The sequence below is a fragment of the Melampsora larici-populina genome (genome assembly GCF_000204055.1).
Source record: "Melampsora larici-populina 98AG31 unplaced genomic scaffold MELLAscaffold_6, whole genome shotgun sequence".
In the NCBI taxonomy this organism is placed as follows: Eukaryota; Fungi; Basidiomycota; class Pucciniomycetes; order Pucciniales; family Melampsoraceae; genus Melampsora; species Melampsora laricis-populina.
This window is the reverse complement of record NW_006768770.1, coordinates 2,135,457-2,157,918: the sequence shown is the minus strand read 5'-3', so window position 1 is coordinate 2,157,918 and position 22,462 is coordinate 2,135,457. Positions and strand designations below refer to the sequence as shown.

At 42.7% G+C, this 22,462-nt stretch overlaps 5 protein-coding genes across 5 annotated transcripts; 2 read left to right on the top strand and 3 right to left on the bottom strand.

Annotated features, from left to right (window-relative positions):
• Window positions 1-175: 175 nt before the first annotated feature.
• Window positions 176-2,682, top strand: MELLADRAFT_76990 (uncharacterized protein; the record flags this gene model as incomplete). Its single annotated transcript, XM_007406467.1, has 5 exons — window positions 176-388; window positions 465-1,275; window positions 1,340-1,436; window positions 1,498-2,276; window positions 2,367-2,682. 5 exons carry the CDS (start codon window positions 223-225, stop codon window positions 2,578-2,580), a joined length of 2,067 nt encoding a protein of 688 aa, XP_007406529.1.
• A 20-nt stretch (window positions 2,683-2,702) lies between these two features.
• On the bottom strand, window positions 2,703-4,472 carry MELLADRAFT_34042 (uncharacterized protein; the record flags this gene model as incomplete). The annotated part of the gene is made up of 7 exons (XM_007406447.1): window positions 2,703-3,129; window positions 3,219-3,270; window positions 3,344-3,640; window positions 3,715-3,886; window positions 3,973-4,077; window positions 4,160-4,218; window positions 4,274-4,472. 7 exons carry the CDS (start codon window positions 4,470-4,472, stop codon window positions 2,703-2,705), a joined length of 1,311 nt encoding a protein of 436 aa, XP_007406509.1.
• A 1,099-nt stretch (window positions 4,473-5,571) lies between these two features.
• Window positions 5,572-6,715, bottom strand: MELLADRAFT_26925 (uncharacterized protein; the record flags this gene model as incomplete). Its single annotated transcript, XM_007406446.1, has 5 exons — window positions 5,572-5,778; window positions 5,848-6,033; window positions 6,137-6,234; window positions 6,336-6,413; window positions 6,496-6,715. Coding segments are annotated over 5 exons (789 nt in total), but the record flags the coding sequence as incomplete, so codon positions are not given.
• A 1,063-nt stretch (window positions 6,716-7,778) lies between these two features.
• Window positions 7,779-9,215, bottom strand: MELLADRAFT_94608 (uncharacterized protein; the record flags this gene model as incomplete). The annotated part of the gene is made up of 6 exons (XM_007406445.1): window positions 7,779-7,784; window positions 7,846-8,149; window positions 8,313-8,325; window positions 8,446-8,620; window positions 8,798-8,992; window positions 9,090-9,215. The coding sequence occupies 6 exons, from the start codon at window positions 9,213-9,215 to the stop codon at window positions 7,779-7,781; spliced, it is 819 nt and encodes a 272-aa protein (XP_007406507.1).
• Window positions 9,216-21,546: 12,331 nt separating this feature from the next.
• On the top strand, window positions 21,547-22,011 carry MELLADRAFT_51874 (uncharacterized protein; the record flags this gene model as incomplete). The annotated part of the gene is made up of 2 exons (XM_007406468.1): window positions 21,547-21,674; window positions 21,735-22,011. 2 exons carry the CDS (start codon window positions 21,547-21,549, stop codon window positions 22,009-22,011), a joined length of 405 nt encoding a protein of 134 aa, XP_007406530.1.
• Window positions 22,012-22,462: the final 451 nt, after the last annotated feature.

Here is a 22,462-nt window from a genome sequence, read left to right as displayed (position 1 = left end):
CAAAAATTTGAAGACCACAAAAAATTATGGAGGATTAGGTCAGCTATATGTATGCTATGTAACATTTAGTCATGTGATCTGAAAAAAAAGTACATATTCAACAATACCATTTTTCATTTCAACGCACTTTCTGTCTTTCTTTCTTTCTTTCGTTCTTCTTCGACTCACCTCAACTGACTGGTCTCAACTTTTGGAAAGTGAATAACACCAAATCAAATCAACATGCCACCATCCGATCCTAGTACCATCACTGATCCACGATTCAATAGTCTCTACACTGACCCACGTTTCCTAAGGCCCAGTAAACGTGCTAAGACTAAAGCCTTGGATGATGATCGATTTCAGCCTGTTGCCAAACCATCCAAGCAATCAACTTCAGGTGGATCAGGTGAGCAGTAAACCGATAAGCCATCTATGATGTTCAATATCTGATAATCCCAAAACAACTGTACCCCAAAATTTAGGTCTCAAGCAAAAATCGAAGAAACCAGTTTCGAAATTGAAAAGCAACTTTGTGGATCTGGCACGTGGTCAGGTTTTACTTGAGAGTTCTGATGAAGAAGACAGTAGTGAAGAAGAGCAGGACAGGAATTATTTCGAATCATCTCAATCAGAGTCAGATGAAGAGGACGATCTTGAACTTGAACTTGGTGGAGCTTCTCACCAACGAAGGCGTACTCGAGGAGATGAACAGTCTGATTTCTATGTTGATCTCGATGAATCAAAACTTGAAGAACTACCCGAAGCCGAGAATTCTGAAAACCAAATTAAGCCTACCAAAAGGATTGCGGTTGTAAATTTAGATTGGGATCATGTCAAGCCAATCGATCTTTTCAAAGTCTTTTCATCTCTCCTTTCTCTCACTGCTCCGGCTCGATCTACTCTACGTTCAGAATCAAATTTATCAGAAAAGGGAGATAAAACACATGTGATAGTAAAAGGACAAGTCATCAAAGTTTCAATCTTCAAAAGTCAATTTGGAAAGGAGCAAATGAGTAAGGAAGACGTCGAAGGACCGCCACGAGAGTTATTCAAAGACGGTTCTCGTACTACGGCTGGTCTCGAAAATTCAGAGGATGAGAACTCAGACGATGAATTGGCCTTTGAGGACGAAGGTGCTGAGCTTGATGAGGAAGCTCTCAGACGATACCAATTGAATCGCCTTCGATACTTTTATGCGGTAGTCGAACTTGACTCTGTTGATGCTGCTGCACATGTTTATGAAGAAATTGAGGGCACCGAGTTTGAGAGAACCGCCAACGTTTTTGACTTGAGGTACATTCATCATTGAGCATCCAACATCACCAAATGTTGACTAATCTCTTCCTGATCCTGACAGTTATGTTCCCGAAGACATGGTGTTCGAGGAAGGTGACTTACACGATGAATGTAAAGAGGATTCAACAAACTATAAAGGTGTTGACTATGCGACTGACGTGAGTAACTCTCGTAATCTTTGCTGATGAGCCCAGTACACTGAACCTGATCAATATCCAGGCTTTACGACACTCCAAAGTTAAGCTGACATGGGATGCAGAAGATCCACACCGGACAAAGGTCACGCGGCGCAATACTCAAAAGATGACTCGAGAAGAACTGGACGAATTAGACTTCAGAGCATATGTAGCCCCTCCCTCAAGCGACGAGGACAATTCTTCTGAACACTCAGCTGACCTCAAACCGAAAAAAGGCTCTAATCGATCTAAACTGAGAGATCTTCTTGGGCTGAGCGATCTAGGGACATCTAAAGCAAATGAGACTCAGGAGCTCGACATCACTTTCGTTCCTGCGTTCAGCCAGAAGGAAGCTGTAATTTCTGAAAGCAATATTGAATCGACCCGTCCGAAGAAGTTGCGCAAATCAGACTCTGTAATCGCGCCTCACGTCGATCGGGACAACGAGTCCGGTTCACAACAACTTGATGACTCGGAGAAGCCTCTAAAGAAATCCAAAAAGGGTGCCAAAGAGAAAAAGAACAGGACCAAGATTACGAATGATGACGAAGACGACGACAATAAAACGAAGACGAGTGGAGCAGCCGAGCTTGAATTACTCTTTGATGTCAATGAGGAAGCAGATCCTACTCGAGCTCATTTTGATATCAATCAAATTGTCAAGGCTGAAAAGTTGAAAGGACGTTCCAAATTATTGAAGAAGATGAAGCGCAGTGAGCAAGAGGCTTTACCGGCGGATCATTTCGATATCAACACTGCAGACGAACGATTTGCGATGGTCTACAACGATCACGAGTTTGCTATTGACCCATCTAATCCTCAGTAAGCGGAGTGTTCACCTCATCTTCGTTCTTGTCACATCTTTATTGGATTGCTGACCCTAAATGACACTGATACTTCTGGCTCCCATAGGTACAAGAAAACCAAAAACATGTCAAAACTCTTGCAAGTTGCACGATCCCAAAGAGAACGCAAGAGTGATAGCGCCGGAACTGCCGGAGGCCAGCCTCCGTCAGGTTCTACTAAAGACAAAACCGATCCGCACGATCGCGGTGACGATGGGTTGGGTGCCCTAGTGGCAAGTCTCAAGAAGCAGTCCACTAGCCAAAACAAGCGTAAAAGGTGATTTTTGATGACTGTGGGGTACTCATTATAAATTATATCACAGATCTTGTACTGGTTAGATTACAATTGTTTTTACATTGATGGTATATGCATGATTGTCGTCAGAAGAGAATTGTCATGGACTCAATCATATCGAGCGCGTTTAGAGCTCCGTACAGGTAGTCCATCATGTCCTGCAGTACCAGGTCGGCTAGCTGTATGTAGAGCACTGAGAGGATTGTATGTACTCTTTGCACCAAGTAAGCCTGCTCCACCACCACTGGGGGCAGCCGGACCAGCCACGGACATTTTCGGATCTGAGTCATCAGGTGTGACTCTCCGGACGGGATAGACAACTCCATGTTGACCATCAAAGCAATTTAGACTCGGAAGCGGAGGGAAGCTCAAGCTGAAATATTTATGAGTGAGAGATTCTTTAGCTGTGATCCGGCTGGATGGGTCGTATCGAAGGAGTTGGCACAGTAGATCATAGCCTTCGTTTTGAGCTGCAGGTGAAGACCTAAACGAAGTCGTCCTTGCATTATACCAATGTCGAAGTGAGTTGGTAGTCCTGTTTGAACAATCAAGTGACAGTGTTTTGTATTGGAGGTCAGTGAGACAATCGGTGCAAAACAGTTGTATTTCTCTTACTTTTCAAACCGAGCAAGATGTGGGTATTCTTGCAAATGTACAATAGAGGGCCATTCTTCTTCTATGAGTCAGCCGCCAAAATATGAAGTCAGTAATCGTGAACTCTGGGAAAGACTCAAAGAATTGAACCAAACTGGTAGCTAGACCGAGGATGTCGAAAATTTTATGAAGTTGATCTCGTTGAAATGGAACTCCACTTCCACCCTTCTTTGAATGCGGTTCAGGCTTGGCTTCCTCACCCTTAAACATCGGACGAAGGTAGAGGAGTTCACCCATGATACATCCAACTGACCAAATATCGACTGATGGAGTATAATGACGAGCACCAAGTAACAGATCTGGTGATCGGTACCAAATCGTCACAACCACCTTGTCGGACGAGTAGAGCGATTGTAGAGGTGAGTGATAGCTACGTGCAAGGCCCAAATCACCTGGATATACAAGTTGAGGTCGCTCTTAGTCAGAAGAATGCCTGTTGGAAACACCAGTGTACTGCTGGACGCACCTATCTTTACCACCCCACGATCAGTGACTAGGATGTTGGCGGGCTTTAAGTCACGATGTACGATCCAATTCGCGTGTAAGTAATTAACACCATTGAGGAGCTGCCAAAGCAGGGATTTGAGGGTACTTTCAGGTATATTGCTACGCGATTGAGAGTGGTGGTGGATGATTTGCTAAGTAAATTCCAAGGTATAATTCAACTGATAGTCACGCGATACAGACAGAGATGGTAGAGAAATTAGAGGTAGAACAGACATACAAGAAAGTCATGCTCACAATACTCGAAGACGAGGTAGATTGATTTGTCTTGTAACATAACCTGTTTCAGAGAAGCCACGTTTTCATGCTGGATTTCACGGTTGAGCTTGGAATGAAATGTGGGAGAAAAAACCAGGCGCAGGTCAATATGGGAAGTGGTAAGATACAGGAATCAATTCACAACAGACCATGATTTCACGGCAAGCACTTTGGCTAATACCAGTATAATTCACCTCACCCTCTCGATCTAGTTCACACAGGATCAGCCAGAAATCCAGGAAGGTGAATATGGAAAGACGGACCTGGTTTGAATTTCTTGATCGCTACCAGATCTCCTCGCGCCTCCCTAGAATTCTGTCCAGGAAGATGTGAATCGACTAGTGCTCTGGGCTGTCCTTTGTATACCTTTCCGTAAGTGCCAGAGGAGATGAATCCGAGTATGGCGTATTGTTCTTGGATTGTAACTCGCTCACGATCACGCCGGGCTCGGTAGAGACGCATACATTGCGACGAGCTAGTGCCTAGGTTGATGACAAGTCAAGTGCGGAACAAAGATGAGATTCGATTTCGATTGAAAGACATTTCGAATACCATGTACTTGAGATCATGTTTTTCCTTGACGTTGTCCAACGCTGATGTTGGATCAGTTTTCGCAACAACGGGTCCACAATTGGTTGAAAATGATTCCCGCAGATTTCACCGTATCAAAATACGGGGATCTTGCTGAAGGATGTTTCTGTGTTGTCTATAAGATCAAGAGAGTTGGTTCTTTTTGATTGGTATTCGAAGTGTTTTGAATTTCGATGGCCACTAAGTATAACGAAAGGACTGTGGTTGAATGCGCTTGTGAAAGTAAATCCCCCAAATCACCATTTGACAAGAATCCGGCCCCGTTGCCTGTCCTGATTCACAAACCAGGGTTTTTTGGATAAATCCTAAAACAGGTCGCCCATGTTGACTGCAAGGAGCTGCAAGGCCAATACGGACAGACACAAGGCACCTTTGAGTACTGTCATTAAACAGTCGGCTATGAATGCCTACTTGAAGGATTCTGGAGTAAATCATGTAATTTGAAGAAGAAAAGAAAAACCAATCAAATCAAGTGCACAGTAATGCTGAGAATCCTCCGCATCTTGGTTCCTTTTGACAAAAGCATCCTTTGGTTCGAGTTGAAGTCAACTCTGATCTCTAAATATGTAACTCAATAAAACGCCCATGTGAGGCCTGAGTGTTTATATCTTTTCTTGATCTGATTCCTCAGGATTCCTGCGATTGTAAAGTACTTTGACTATTTGGTTTTCGAGTTATGAATAAGGATTATAATTCCTGATAATTGCAACAAGCCAGGATTGACATGGACAATTGTAGGAGACAAGATGTAGAACAATTGACCTATCCATCTCAACAATGATCCTTTGTCCCATATAAGCCATGTGCCAATACAGCAAGGGCTTAAATATCCCAATTTTTGACATTATTTAGAACTGTATATTGAAGAGATTTCCTAGTGACTTGGATGCTATGAAGTGGATTGCATTGGCATTCATTCAAGCCTCTTTCGATGTCCAGTTGAATTTGCCGTACCGCCCAGTGCTGCATGTAAATTAATAATACTTTCTCTGAACGCTAGTTGCTCGTCCCAGTATTTATTTAGCATTTCCATTCTGGACTTGCTCTCCACTTTATGAATTTGTAGGAGTCCGAAGACAATACCAAAGATCACTAATAATATCCCAACCACAACAAACACATAAACCCAATTCGATAGCTGTAAGGGCGTAGCTGGAGATGGTGCACAGGTGCCCTTCTGTTTGTAGGTGGAGAGCGAGATGGATTGATTCAACATACTTTGATTTGTTGTTGTTGATGAGAAGACGCAGTTCGATGAGTTGCAATGAGAGTCAGCTTGGCACGTTTGACCAATTGCAGCAGTCTGTTGACATATCAGCCGTTCCGAATCGCAATAGAGAGCGATGTCGCAGTTGTCGCGCATTACGACGTCTGACGACAAAGACCCGTCTGGTAAGAAGCCACTGTAGACCGTGTTATCGATTAAACAGGTCTAATATGACATTTAATGCCCCACGTCGCGTCGTCAGCTCTTCGTCAGGAAAACTACCACACCGTTCCCCGGACGCAGTTAGTTAAAATATTTATCAACCTACCTGACCCAAAGAAATGTTCGCCGCCTGACAAGTGTAGTGAAGGCACACTACCATATTTGAAGCATTCGATAGAGAGACTGGATTCAGCGCGCATTCATCTGGAAGTAAAGTGCGGAACGATGATCAACTAAACGTTCTACCTCTTGACTCGATCAAGGGGACCGCATGAGGTTCTGCGGAGCGATTCGAGATGACTAACCATCCCGATTGAGTTGACAAGGGCCTCCCAAAGCCATCAATGGCTGACAAGAACTTTCTTCGTCGGGACACACGTAGCCTGTTGGTAGAACATAAGACCCAAAGATACCCCCATTAGTGCATTGTAATCATCTTATGAAAGGTCATCCATCAAGTCTTACCATCTGCGCACATTTCAGGTAGAGTGTCATCAGAATCATAACCAAAAGGAAATTCGTCGACACGGCAGCCTTTCAACTCGCAAGTCTGTGTTGTGCCATTACAAAAATCGATAGGACCACAATCTGACAAAAACTTGTGCGTGTTGGGATCGAGCTTATTGTTCGCTTCGCGGCAGGGCTCTCCAGTCGCTGATAGTCCTTTGAGTTTGGCCGTCACGATCGTAAAGATGATTGACGTCTTGAGGGCATACATGGAAGCGCGGTTTTCGAATGTTGGTTTAGGGCAAGCGCAATGTAGCGGTCACGACAAGTTGGATATTCTTCGAGAAGTGTATAAGAGCAACTGATCGAGTTCGTATCAAACAAACGGCCTTACTCTGATAAGCTCTTCACATTTGAACGCGTTCTTGCGTATGACTTCTATATAATGCGCATGACAAGAGCTTTCGCCAAGCTCAATTGAAGATCTTGGCCGTATGAATGCTGCACCATCTAGAGACAAGAAGAGGTATGGGCGCTCAGGTATAGGCATGTTGACTTTTTGTTCGCGTTCGCCTATGTGGGTGCAACTTTTGCCCGTTCTCGCCATATCATCTTTGCCCGCTGCCAACTATGCGGCGGCCCTCACCAGTGACCGACGAACCTCTCAAGAGTCAAGCTTCCATGACATGGACCATCCACAAAATCGTGAAATTGATGCAACATCCAATCAACACCTCTCAAGGCCATTTACGGGCCCGATTCTCGCTTATCAAATCTCATGACTTCTATGGAATGCAGTATGTGCCTGCAACATCAGATTGACATTCATCTTTCTATTTTGTAAGGTTCCCATTTTTCTATTATGTTTCAGATTTGGACAAGTTTACAACCTGCAGGTTCCCTTTGAAAAAACACTGGGTGACCAAAAGGAACCCAAGCGACCAAGCACCCGGGAGTCCATCACCATGCGCGATTCCCAAAGATCATGTCTCTCAGGATCCTTGTGTTTTAGTTGTTTGCGTCGTCTTGCAATTATGAAACTGAAATACAAGCGCCTGTACATGCAAACCATCAAAACTAACCATATGCAATTCCACAGATTCTAGAAACAAAGATTGGAATATCGACGAAAATTTCACGCGGAAGCGTAGCTCAGAAAGATTGTCCAAATGATTCCACAGCCCGCTCCGAATGGCCTGAGGAGAGATGCATAAAATGTCGTATCTCAGTAAGCGCGCTGGGCAATGTTTGCGCATCTTTACAAGATAAGAATTTGGGCACCGCAATTCCGAGAGCTAATGCTATCCCTTGTGAGACACCTAGTGATGACGAGGATTTTCTTGGGTAGAGAACAATTTCAAAACTTACACTCTTAACCTCAGGGGCATAAATCGAAAATTGATCACCTACGTAGTGGCAACTCAACTTTAGCCATAACTTCCGACACCAGGAAATGACAAAAACCGCTTGATAGATTACCTGTATGATTGGCCAAACCTGCCAATTCACAATCAACAGTTTCCAAAATAGGCGCTGGATCCGGCTCTGGAGTTCGACTAAATCAGCACCTTCAGTGATGGCCATATAGCCCAAAAATACTATTGACAAATTGGGAGAGAACACGAAAGTCAAAAGAGGTTTATACCGCAGCCTTAAAGTATGAAAAACTTCACTGACGCAATAACGTCAACGGCGCCCTGTGAATTGAAAAGTCCCATTTGAAGCAAATATAGTATCGCCAGATATAGGTGTTGTGAAGACAGGTCGAAAGCATGAAGAATGAGACCAAGGAACATGATCACAGGACTAGAAGGCAGACAAGCTAGGGCACTAACATCAGGAGCTGATCTAAATCAAATGTCCATTCCGATACAAAAGTGCACAAGAATAAATATGGGATAGCACAAATGAGGAAGCAAAAATTCAGTTCAATATCTGGTCCTCGGTCAAATAAAAGCGATCACAGACCAGCCAAGACCATCTTGAATATCGTTAAAAGGGGAAGGGGTGCCCCCCCGGTGGGTTTGGAGGTCGAATGAGTAGGAAGAGTCGATGAAGAAGCAGTTGGAGATCCTATCAGACTCATCTCGACATCGTGCTCTACTCCCAATTTCTCCCCGGCTTCAATAGTCTTAGGTTTCGGCTGAAGGTGACGGTCAAGAAACTACGATCAAATCAAAGTAAGTGGAAGGAAGAAAAACAGGAATAATGTCAGTAGCTGAAAAGACTTCACAGGTCGACGACGAGAATGGAGTCAACCCATTACTCGCACCATCACATTTCAGATATTCAAGACAAGCCTAGTTTTTTCCTGCCTCACCTCATTCCACTTCCCTCCAATTCTAAACCCTTCCGTGCGGTGTAAGAAGGCGACCGAGTTGGTAAGTTGGAGGTAAGAGTTGCGATCGGTAGAAAGTGAAATCACGTACGGGCCCATATTGAGGCCAAAAACAAAATACCGCAACAGGCGCGAGAAGTCAAAGGATAACTGAACGTCAGGTTGTTCTTGGCTTGTCTAGAGATACATTCAGGTTGAGATGCAAGATTAAAATATGTCACAAAAAGTATCAGTTAGATTGGCACGAGATTCGTATCTGAGAATGATTACTGACTAGAATGGGAATAAGCTGAGCAGCACCATCTCCACATATTGAACAGATACCGTTCGCCAGTGCTAGCGTGAGGATAGGATGGGAGCGAAAGGAGCGTTCGTAATAGCGAAGGAGAAGTCTGAGCATTTCCCTGGTCGGCTTTTGTCTGAGTTGAGTTCCAATTGGTAAGTGATCATCCAGACAAAAAATGATAGAATCTTGAAGACCTTCATCAAATCGTGTCACACGTTCTGTCATCGTCAGGTTCTACATTGTCCTTGTGCGCGGGTAGCCCTTGCCCCGGCCAAAAGCTTATCCCGGGGAAGGCAGACCATCTCGCTCGGAAGGCCATCGGTTACAAAGCGCGACTGTGGCACATAAGCATCTTACACACTCAAGAAGTTCTTCTGACCTCTCATGAGTTACGACACCTCATGGCCAGCAACCGGAAGAACACTTCAAGTTCAACTTTGCCCTACCAGGGCTCACCAGGGATATACCCTTTCTTTCAGTACTCTGTGAGACTGAAACCGTCGTAGCAAATACCGCTGGCGTGCCCAAATGTATACCTCTTATTCTTTCCCTCCCCCTCTTTTGACAACGACGGAAAAACTCCGGTGATGCAGTATGTGATTCTAATTTCCCGGAAATCGCCGGTGTAATTTCACAGCAATGGGAACACAGTTCCAAGGCAGTGGAAGTAAGTGGTGATTCTGGTGTTGAGATTCGTGATTTGGATAATTGGTGAGTTCTGTTTGACCCTACCCCCAGCACCTGGTCCTTATAAACCCGTGTGAGTTGATCACGGATACTACTCGTGGTTTGAAGAGCTTTTTATAAGCTCTCTTGAGGTTCCTGAATGAAAAGGCACCCCAACCGCTCAATTTGCTCGACTGTCGCAGCTGATCCTCAATCTTGTCAAACAAAAATTGACAAGCATTTTTAAAACAAGTGTAGATATTCAAAATGAAAAAATGCCCAAACCTTGATTTGAGACCATTTGCTAGCCTTTGACTTTGATTGTGAGGGGTCAGCAACTATTGGGCTGACTCTTCACTAAAAAGAAAAAGTGTAGACAGATAATAAAGTCTTCACTGGGCTCACCAAGTGAAGACTTTGGTTGGTTGACCTGTACAAAGAGGGTTTGATGCCAGTGGGATGGCCAAGGTGTCCTTCTAATCATCTTACTCTGAGCTCTGGTGGATCTTACAACTCTGGAGCAACACCGGGTAAGCAACACAACACCTTGCAGCAGGCTCATTCTGTGGAGCATTGCGGTTTGTAAAACAAACATTTTTTTGAAGCCTTGTAGTGCAGATTTTCAAAAAGGAGAATGCTGCGCTGACAAGGTCAGCATTGCTCCCAGTCTATAACCATCACAAAATCAGGTAGGTCTACTTCAAACATCTTGGTTGTTACTTCATTTGAAAGCAGAACTGGTCCCCTTTAAACTTTCCTTGGGAATTAAAGTGTCATCTTGTCATATACACACTTGATCAGTCACTTTTAGTGTTGTGCATATATGGCCATGAAGAATCTTTTTCAGACTAGCTGCGGTTGTGATACAATAATGAGCATTGTAGAAGAGCAGTCCAGCTTTCTAATGAACTCAAAATCAAGGTGTTTGAACTGGAATTGCAAAAGTTATTGATGTTTGCAAAATTCAAAATGATGTCTTCAGTATCATGGGTTGAATTGCATGTATTGTTACAGGGAGTTATCAGATGATTTTCAACATTATAGATTTGAGGGTTTCCTGATGTGATCTGTGTTAAACTCACAAAGTGGGGGTTTTGCCAAAATTGGGGCATAGAGCTGGAATTACAATAATAAGATATGAGAATAGTTGAGTATATAGCAATTGAAAAACCTTTGAGGAGAGATTCTTAAGAAGTGGGAATGAGATAGTGATCATCCACTATATATCCTTATATGAGGGAATTGTGCATCCTCATGAAAGCAAAGCGGTGGGAGTAAGCAAGATACATTAAAGGCTTAACAACATGAAGGCTTACACATTGTTTGTTGTGGCAACAACACAATAACTCCTTACCTATTCTCTTGTCTAGAAGCTTGCTCCTAGTGACAATATCTTTACCATTATCTGCTTGTAAAATAAAAAAAAATCATAATGCAACTGCAGGATCCAGGAAGAAGACAGAGTTTGTTTGTATTTTTTGATCTCTTCCTGGTTTCTCAGCATTTTTCTACATCAATACTTTTCTTTTCTATCCAGTATATATCACATTTTTGGTAGTGGAAGAACTTGATGGAAACAGCTATCTGTACAGCCAGAAAGTCTGATTTGGAATGCAACTGGTCTTGTTGGCATTTACATCTGATGGCTCAGTCCGTTTTAGGTTGATGTACAGCTGCTGAGCGCTGGTACCTCAAACAGCATATGTATGCACATACAGTCATCTCTGACATAACCCATACCCAAAAAATGTCGCCCAAAAGTATGGGTTTTGCTAGAGTATAGGCTACCTCAATCTCTTTCAAAAGCCATGATTATATATTTGCAGACAAAATATGGGTTATGACAAAGATTTTGCAGGAAGCCTAATGTAATGGAGTTTGTGATGTGCGGTGTGTGAAATTGAAATAAGGTTGAATAAGGTTACAATCAAATTGATTACTTGAGTTTGTGTGTAAATCTTTATTTTTGAAGTTTTTCAAGCCTCCCTCGGTCATTTTTTTTCAAATGACCCCTTGGTTATGGGTTATGAGCTCTGGTTTCCCGCCAAAACCTTATGGGTTATGGGGTACTACAAAGTTATGGGTTATGTACCCACTTTTCCTGCAATTTTTCTGCAGATGGCCAAATTTGTATGGGTTTTGATGGAGTATGGCTTACAGCACAGATGGGTTATGTCAGAGACAACTGTACAGGAATGATCTGTATGGTTGCTACCCCCAAGCTTTTTGTAATCTTTGACAGGTATTGATTGAGGCCCAAAAACTGTAAGCGCCCTCATTTTCAAGTTTCTGAGGAGCCAAGGCTATTTTTGGGATCCTCACATCAACAGCAACAACAAAAAACAGTCTCAAAGACCCAAAAAGGTAGAAATCTTTGAGAAAACACAAAGGTCTGAAAAATGTTGACTGGTCCGAGAAAAAAATACATAATATACAACTGAGGGGTGAAAGCCATAAAGGTACAAAAACCTTTCTATATTTTCTTTGAAAACAAATTGAAACACACTTGCACCACAAATCAGTCTCAATTTTGAAACTCTGGAGCCCACACAAGAAGTGTGCCCGATTACATGACTTGGATTCTTAGGTAATTGTAAGGCAACATGTCCACATACATGCATTCAAAAGGTCTCAGGGGACCAGCGACCAGCACTTTTGATAGAATCTATGTTAGTGCCAGCTTGCACCAAATCTGTGGTTTCCCCAGAATGTAAGGAGTGGCCAGAGAAAGATTCATCAAAATGAATGCAAAATCTGGAAATAGACCAAGAGAAAGAAGGTGGAGTACCGTTGGCAGTAACATAGAGTTTAGTCAAAGTGATGAAAGAGTTGTCTCTTACTCAAAGGTAATATTCTAAAAGTTTGATGGGACAAGCTGAGGTATTAAGGAATTCTTGAATGACAACTGGACTACGTAAACAGTCTTTTTTGCCTTTAGAATAAGGTTAATTGAATTGCACAAATTTCTTGCATGTTGAGAATTTGAGGGATGAACTTAGGATGTTTTTTCTTGTGTCTAAAATTTTTGATTCATTTGGGACAGTTGATTCACCTAACCAATAAAGTCCACCAAAACCTATAATAGTGGTAGATTATGGTGTACAAAACACTCCCTCCACCGCGACCTGAGCAAATGATTGGTAGTTGATGGTATCAACATGATTTACACCCTTGATGGCGCAAGCAAGGTGGCCGTAAGGCAAACACTATCAGGAATTGGTCAATTGACATCACTAGTAATGAAATGATTGATAGACCCTTGGTGGGATGTTGCAACCCTGTGCCAGCAACACACCACACCACAGAAAGCGGGTTTTTTGGTGTGTTGCTCCGCAACACGCAACAAAACCCAGCGGCAGACACTGTGTTGCGGTAAGTACCGCAACAACAAAACGTTAGCCTGGGTTGCACGGCGTGTTGACCTCCCCGCAACGCAAAAGATGCAACTGCGCCAAAAAAACATCAAATTTCAAGTTTTTTTGGGAAGTAATGCAACAAATGTTGTTGCGGCCCAAAAGAACTTGAGCTTTGACACATCTTGTTGCGCAGCGGGTCAGGCAGCAACTTCAAAATGTATTTTGGTTGGATGTGGTACTTGATGGCAAGGCAAACACTATCACAATTTGCTGGGTCATGAATCATGCCTTATGTATGATGTAACAGGGTTGGAGCACAGCAGATGCAACACTGCCCAGTTGTCAAGCCTTGTGCCTTTATATTGTAGATGAGGTCTCTTTATCTATGTATTCAGTTGTATGGCACCAACACCTGAACCAATCCAATGTGGATGTTGGTATCAGATTGGTTTTGTGTTGCCAACCCGGCACCAAATCATTGGGTTTCCCATGTTGGGTCAGCCAACCTGATATGAGGAGTGAGGATTTTCCATATCAGGTATCAGCAACACAATACATGATGGAGGCAGTATGCCTTCTTCTTACTTGAAAAGCCTTGCAACCAATCTTTAACTACGGTATTGGCTTGTATCGCTTCAGCAACACGATATGGCCAACCGGATTTTTTTGTCCTCATATTGTATTGGGTATTGGTCTGAATATATGGGTTGGCCAATACGACATGGAAACCCTCCAAAAGTTGTATTGTGTCGGATTGGTTTGGGTGTTGATGGCACCTTCATAGATGGCTTTCTTGTCTAGAGTACAATCTAATCATCAGATGTCACTATACAATATCCAAACCCTTGCAACACAATCCAATCACCCAAGACACAACAAGCTTCTAGTCTCTGTATGTAGGACTAGTCAGGTCATATCAGATTCCAAGATTTTTTCATCATGGTACCTTTACTGTATGTGCTTCCATGACTGAAGAAGATGGTATGAGGTGGTACAGATAACAGATATGGACATCTGAGACACCTTGGGGGGTAAGAGGGCTGAAGATAGCTGAAGACCTTGTAGATCACCTGAGTGGGTTCATGGGGGCGCCCACCCCCGTTCAGGGAAAGAGATACCCACCCATACGCGCCCGTGCCAGGCGTGTACCATTGTGCTCAAACTGTGCTGCACCCACCATTTGACCCATGCAAAAATCCATTCCACCCCAAGCTGTATATATCAAATCACTTATAAAATCATCTTGCCATCAGAGTGTGTTCTGTATAACTTTGCATCAGCCCTTTTTCAACATGCTGCAAGATTGGGAGGAAAATTCAATCCTTCCATCATGAACCTGATTGATGTATGATGTGCAGAGATAGGTAAATATTGTGAAACCCCACAAGAGGAGGTTGATATTGTACACTGACATTGGCAATGTCTGTGTGATGTGTGCAACCAAATGTAAAAGTTTTTGGTTACACATGTGACCCAAAATCAGCATTTGGTAATCTGAAGTGTGTCAAAAGTCACACACAGATTCTTGTGCATATGTGCAAAAATCCATCACATTCTTGAAAACAAAAAAAGTTGTATATTTCTTTGTCATATGCAACTTTGAGAGAGTACAATTATCTAACACACTTGGTTCTCAACCCATTGCAGTGGGGTTTTTTGACTTGTCTGTTTCTTTTCATTTTCTTTTCTATCTTTTTGTCTCTGATGAAAATCAATATCAACTGACCATCACATCTACCTCACACTCATTTTTTTGTCCTGTTCACTCATCTAGGCATTTGAAATCTTCACAATGCTCAAAATTCACATGTACACACATGAAACATGCAACCACAAATTGAAACAAACAAACAAATACTTTGCAAAAACAACATGAACACCTTTATCAATGAGAACAATCAGTGATCATTTGGAATTCACTTTTTTTTGAAAAATATATACAGCCTACATATTCAAATCATTCTAAAAGAATAGTCACAAAAAAGTTGAAAATCCAGTTTCTTTCTCAGAAAGAAGGACTGGAAAATTCCACAACAGATCCATGAAAACCAAATAGAAAGAATCAGTGCCATTTTTTATTGATGATCTAAACAAAAAAACCTACCAAAAACATAAATCAAAAATCAAAACATCTGAATATTCCAAGGGAAACCCCCCAAAAAAAACAAGACAAAGAACACCAAAGAGCTTGAGCATCAAGCATAATATCAATTTTCATTTGGAATTGCTTTATTTAGGGTCTTACTACAACCGGCCACCCCTACAGAAGGGTTGACCACCCCCTTTTAGTTGAGGAAGAAGAATATGATTCAAAAGAGGCTGTCAGTCATTGATCTGTGTGAATGCAAAGCTGAACATAAAGTGAGTCATCTTGAATTTGGATGAAATGGAAAGCCAATCTTTGGAAAGGGATTGTTATCTCCTCCTCCTGCTCTCAAGGCTTAAGATTTGTTGCTGGATCTGGTTCTTGGTGAATCAAACCTCTCCTTCCACTGCACAAAAATTAATATTTTCCGTGCGGAAAAGAAAAATAAAGGCAGATTTGCTTGTAGAAAACTCCCAACAAGACAAAAAAATGGTAAATATATGCAAAGAGGGCCATGATATTTCTACTTGCTTCTTTCTGTTTCTGTGATCTTTTCATAATTTTTGTTACAACACCCCTTTTGTGTACTAATGAAACAATATTGTTGGCTTCAGATTGTGACCTGTAAATCCCTGGCCTAGGTCAGCTCAGAAACTTAAGACTGGTCCAAAACCCTATGATCTGGTGGTTCTGTACAAAATTTGAGTTTCTGACACACCCCCGCAATGGTTCTTACAGGTCACACTCTGGAGCCTGAAAACATGTTTTGTTAGTACAACAAAGAGTTCTTTCAATAAAAATATGAAAAAATCAATGGAGCACAGATGATCAAGCAGAAATCTAAGGGACCTTTCTACTCATTTTCAACTTTTTTTTGTGCTGGTGAGAGTTTTCTACAGGAAAACATGCCTGTACTTTTCTGTTCTGGACGGAAAATATTATTTTTGAGGTAGTGTTCTCTCACGTTGTGTACACTTCAAAAGTCCATCTTGTCCCCCTGTTGTAGCAATTGATAAAAAAATTACTTCTTCCTTGTTATCTCTGGTGATGGTTGAAGACATGCACAGTAAAAAATGGATCCGAAATAATCAAAGAAAGAATTTGATTGATAATGATTGGGTCCTTGATTAGATCAAAGTCATGTATTACCCCTCACATTCACGTCAACATATAGCAAGGCTGATAAGTGAAACAAAACATGATTGGATCTTTCATTGATACATCATCATCATCATCATCATCATCATCATCATCATCTAGAGAAAGTTGATCAGAAGGATATCATGTGTTATCTCTTTGAAGCAAGAGTGTAAGCCAAATATATCAGTAGCATACCATCCATTTCCCAGTTCACCTGAATTTGAGACCGTCCCCTATGTGTTGTTTGGCATCCATGCCTATTCACACGCTTTGGGTATACTCCTTGCCTGACTAAAAGGGGGCGGTCAACCCTTAAGAGGGGGCTGAGTTTAGTAAAATGCTTTATTTCTCGTGTTCAAAAGTATTGAATGGTTTATACAATACTATAATAACCTTTTTGCCTTTTCTCGTATAAAACCTTTGACGAGTTCACCGAACGTCTTCATATAAGGAAGTGTTGTGTCTTATTATACCCACAAGGTGAGACAAATTTGTCACACCGTGCAGAATAGGTATGGAGCCTTGGTGATTCTAGCTAGAAACTCATGAGTGGAAGTTTTTAGCTTGAATCAGGGCGCAGGGCCCTAGTTGCAAAGTGAGGATACAGAATACAGGATAGTATCTTGGGGATGTGCAACTGACTCAAAGGTAACAAGAAAGGTCTGCTATGAGGCGGACCAAAAAAAGTATTACAAGTTTACATATAAGGGCGAGGAGAGGTGGGTCAAAAAAAGTTTAATGATTTTTATATAGAATCAAAGATTGAGTGAAGCAAAGATTTATATAAATAAAATGAGCTTGAATAAGATGGAATACTTATAGTGAAGTGATGAAACCTTTGAAAAAGATTAATGAAGTGGGAGGAACAAGAGTTCAAGAATCCACTTAGGTTGATTATATATAATAATCAGTGTAATGGTAAAGAGCTCATGACCGTAAAGGTAATGAGGGAGTTAGTTGCAAGTGGATGGTCAAGAGAGCAATCACGTGAATGAGAGGTGGCTTGCAAATCATTTCGTCAAGGCTACGACACTTGGCTCTGTAACCTATTCTAGTATAGACTTGTTCAAATAAAAAAAAATTTAGAGGGAAAAATTGAGAGCAAAAAATTTACTACTTTGTCATTGCATACAGTCTGTACATGGAGGGTATGAGATGTACAAAGCGAGCAAATTTCTATTTGACTCTCAATTTTTGGGGGGTCTCTCAAAGTAGGATTTTAAAATGGAGAGTCAAAAGATTTTGAACCTTTTTGAAACGTACCTTTCCTATCCAAGCATGTCACAGTATATCTATCACTTCCCTTGTGCTGCCCTCATGCTGTATTAGACTGTATTAGACTGTATTCATGTGTGATAGGTGGAAATGAGCAATGTCACTAGCAAGAGAGTTTAAAATCTTTCGACTCTCAATTTTGAAATCCTACTTTGAGAGACACCCCAAAAATTGTTAGCTTGAACAAGCCCTCTCTGCGCGCCTCGCAGAGGGGCTTGGGACTAATCGTGAGTTCCTGGCACGGAGACTCCACGAGCTAAGTCCACTTATGTAGTTTTTTGCTTTTTCCCGCTTTCCTCACTGATAAAAACAACTTTACCTTGCAGGAAAAGTTGTTCATATTTTTGTTCTACACATCCTCATAGTCTCAGATTGTAGACAAACTATCTGATGCGGCCAGAGATGTGGCTTTAACATTCTTACAACACCCGCCTGTATTGTGGTCTGTTTTCAGTGCTTTTTGTACGCTAGTTTCTGCCTGTGCCAAATTCACCAAATGTTTTGCACATCCTTATGTTTAAATCACGTACAATGTGAATACAGGCTGTACATTCATTTACATATGGGACATAAGAGCTTGAAAACACAACTCATGATCAGGGTGATGAAGTAGTGATAACCAGGATATCAAGATGGAAACACATGTAGAACAAAAATACAAACAACTTTTCCTGCAAGGTAAAGTCGTTTTTATCAGTGAGGAAAGCGGGAAAAAGTGAAAAACTACATAAGTGGACTTAACTCGTGGAGTCTCCGTGCCAGGAACTCACGATTAGTCCCAAGCCCCTCTGCGAGGCGCGCAGACGTGGCCGCGCAGAGAGGGCTTGTTCAAGCTAACAAAAATTGAGAGTCAAATAAAAACTGACTCGCTTCCTCTCGCTCTGTACATCTCATAAACTCCATGTACAGGCTGTAAGCAATAACAAAGTTGTCATTTTTGCGCTCTCAATTTTTGTCTTGAAATTTCTTTTTTATGTTTGAAGAAGTCTTATCTACACCACGGGTCAACTCTTTGACAGGCCTGATATCGAACTGATCTCCAAATTTTTGATATCAGATTGATCTCGAGTTGAGATCGGGTCAAGACTCGATATCGAGACCTGATGATTAGATTTTGCTGACAGCCAGTCGACAGAGCTCTGGCGTTCCTCACACCTGCTGGGGCTGGTGAGGGCTGGTGATCCCGACATAAAATCGATATCGACAATTTGTATATCGAATTGATATCGAATTGATATCAAATGGACATCGGGGCAGATGAGGACCCTGGAGAGCGCGTGCAGACCCTAGTGACAAAACGCACTTTTCGGGTATTTGCTCCTGCACAACACTTGTCTACCTATGAAGCTGTACAGTAGCTCGGTGTGTGCGGGCAAAGACAGGCTACCTTATGATACCAGCCCCACGTTTATTGGAGCGCTGGTTGAGGAGAAAAACTGTTTTTTTTCAATGATCCCGGACGTATTCCTACATACCGGGGCCGAGTCTCTACATCGGGTTTTACCCGAAAATACTGCCCCTACCATGACAAAAGTATATGTACTAGAAAGCTGCGCCCTTGCTCCATCTTTTGCCGCTTTCAAAACTCGGAAAATGGTCATGGTTGCGCGGGAAAAGCCCGAAACCCGACAAAAACAGAATTCGGGTACCAATAAGTAGGGTCAGTTTGCACTCTCCAGGGTCCTGGCAGATGACCTCGAATTGATATCAGCGCTGACCTACGGTGGCTCTAAAGTGCCACGTGGGTCACTTCGTCAGAAATGGGAAAATGCAACGTACCAGGCCTGAAACAGTTCTGTCTGGAAACGCGCCAACCCTGGCCCGCCTAGGTCCGTGACCCTCTCAGCCATCATCAGGAGCAGGGCCCATATTTTTAATCAAGCTTCAGTTACCTACCTGCCACGACTCGCCATCTGCGTCAAACACCCTTTTTTCGAACCAGGCCTATAATCATTGAAGCACGGGAGTGCCACAACAGCCGGGCTCTTATAAAGATGAGTCTCACACCCACAATTCATCCACCCTATCCCTACCGTTCTCTCCTGTCTCACCCGTTTTTTCACTCGTCCGTTCACCTCAATCTCCAAAAACATCTTTTCTCAGCTTACTATTCTGTTGTCTCCCAATTTCCCAAATTATCTTCCAACCTCCAGATGAATCAAGATACTTGCTCAGCTTGCTGTCTCCGGCCCGCATCCCTTCATGGTTTTTGTGATTTCTGCATCAAAATCCGATTGACAGGAAGTTCCAGCTCATCACCCACTGAATCAATGATTGACCCCAGCTCAAACGGACCTGTCCATTCCCTTAACGGTCATCTCAATCCCCCAAATATGTACTCAAATCCTACGTATCCTGTCCAATTTTCAAATCCTATTACGACCTCCCAATTATCTTATCCAAATACGCAACAGGCCAATTCAGCTGATCATCACCTTTCCAACGCTTTTGATACCCAAGCTTTCAAGCAAGCAGCCGCATCAGTTGCTGCACACAACAATACACTCAAATACTCCTCAACTCCTACACCCTTTGCGGCGCCCTCGACCTCATCCATTCAACTTACATCAACAGCATCTTCCGTATTCAATCCATTCGCTGCTGCCAAAGAGAACCGGACTCGTAATTCCACAAAGTTTCCCACCAAATACCAACAAGTCCAAGCGTGGACAAGCAGTCTCAGGCGGAGGAACAAGCTCGACCCGTTCACGCGGAAGACATTCAGATACACCAGCGTATGATGCTTCTAGCCCTCTAATAACCTTTCTATGTGGATTTGAGACTTTTAAAGCACCCAAATGGGCTAAACAAAAGCCCATCCCTGTTTCTCGAACCATCAATGTCTATCGCCCTCAAGCTTACGAAGATCTGCGACTCGACCTTTGGATGCACTTTCAAAAGACTTTTGTCCCCAACGATATCACCGACAGACTTGACCCAGCCGGTTTCGAATTTACAACTTTAGGTAGTCAGGATGGCTCAGTGACCAATACTGATCTTAAATGGTGGTTTTCTCAATCAAGTTCCATCAATCTCATCTACGACCACACCCGATACAAACACAATCTCATTTCCAAAAAAGCTGATGATCTTAAGCTTCCCGATCCAGTACCACTACCAGCAGAAGTGACCAAGCGGTTTAAGATTGGTCGATGTAGTAAGTACCAACCCTTTCTCGTTTCCCTTATGTACATATAAAACTGCTTCTGACTTCACTCCAGGTGCGCCATTATCCTTGCTACATACCACCGAAGACAACATAGCGCAAGGCCTAGAACGTTTTGGACGATCGACTGAACCCTCATTAGTACATACCCACCGCGCCCTCAACTGGGTTGCAGGCTTGCAATGGACAGTTCAGCAAGACGGGAACACGGTCGAATCAGATTTTATCTCTTACCGTTGGCCGTCTGATCAGGAACCGAAGCACGGTCGAACTCACTCCGTTCAATCTATTGAACTGTGGCACCCAGATGGCCCTATCACCTTGATCAGCAAAACCGCCATAAACAACCGTTTCAATCTGAAAATCGTAGCACCTACAAACACATCGCGTCTATACAACGCGGTTGACATTCTACTTCAAGAATTTGTTGCGTATGCTAAAACTGTCAATGGCCTCTCGGGTCATGTCGATATGTGGAAGATAATTAACGAACTTCGTGTAAGTGATGATTCAAAAATTTAACTACAATAGGTCAAAGACATTCATAGCTGACCTCCTTGGTATGAATTTCGATTTCAGCTGGTCGAGCACACCATTATCACCTCGGAAAAGCCGCCCGATAATGACAATTTGAGCGATATCCCGGATGTTGAAGGACCACACGAGGTTATGCATGTTGAAGAATCCTTACACCCTTTGGAATCTTTCGCCACTTCCGGATTTTTTGGTTTTGCTATTATCAACAATCCCACCAACATGCACTACCTCACGGATGCATTCAGTCATTGGACTTACCAGCAAAGCAAAGGTCACCGCTTTGTGACCGATCTACGTGGGTGTGGTTCAGTCGTCACCAACCCTCAAATCCATGACATCAATCCTGCGTGAGTCCAATTCGCTCCCATCCAATCAATAGGGTCTCTGCTGATTTGCCCGCCTTGTAGAAATGTTTGGGGCAGCAGGAACGGCCGAGCCCCGGCTGTTGCACTCATGCTTGTTCAACACAGATGCCAGCTTGGATGTCAGATTCTTCAACTCCCAAAGCTCGTTCGAATTCCTGTGGAGACACCCAAAGAGGATCTTATATGGCAACACAGCCAGGTATTGCCCGACGGGGAGAAAGTCGAGGCTCGACACGTTGATCTACCCACTTATTTAGCTCTGTCAACTCGCCCAGCTCCTCGCCTGACGCCTCCGGCACCCCCTCAATTCCCCTTCTGAAGTCTTTGTGAATTGACTCCATCGTCTTGACAGACATCATGTTCTCACCATCATCTAGTTCTCTATATACCTGTTCAAATTTCGTGTTTAAATTCAATCTGTTTATACTTGTTACAATAATATGTTTAAATTTGCCTTTTGTAAAGTTTGTGATATGTCTCCTAATTAAAAAAACAACCAAAAGACCACACGCTGGTCGCATCCATTTGAGAAGCGAGACCATACTCTGCAACATATCAACTACATATGTAGAAGACCACACCCACCCCACACATTGCAATCACCGACCCCATCCTTTTCAAACACACATTCGCACCGTACTTGTAAATTTTTCGGGAGCTTTAACCCCCAACCAACACTGTGCCCACGTGCAATCAACTCAATCTACATGTTACTCTTGTCGTAGTCTGTCTGTCCAACCAAGCTTTGCCAACAACTCCCCAGATTGGCT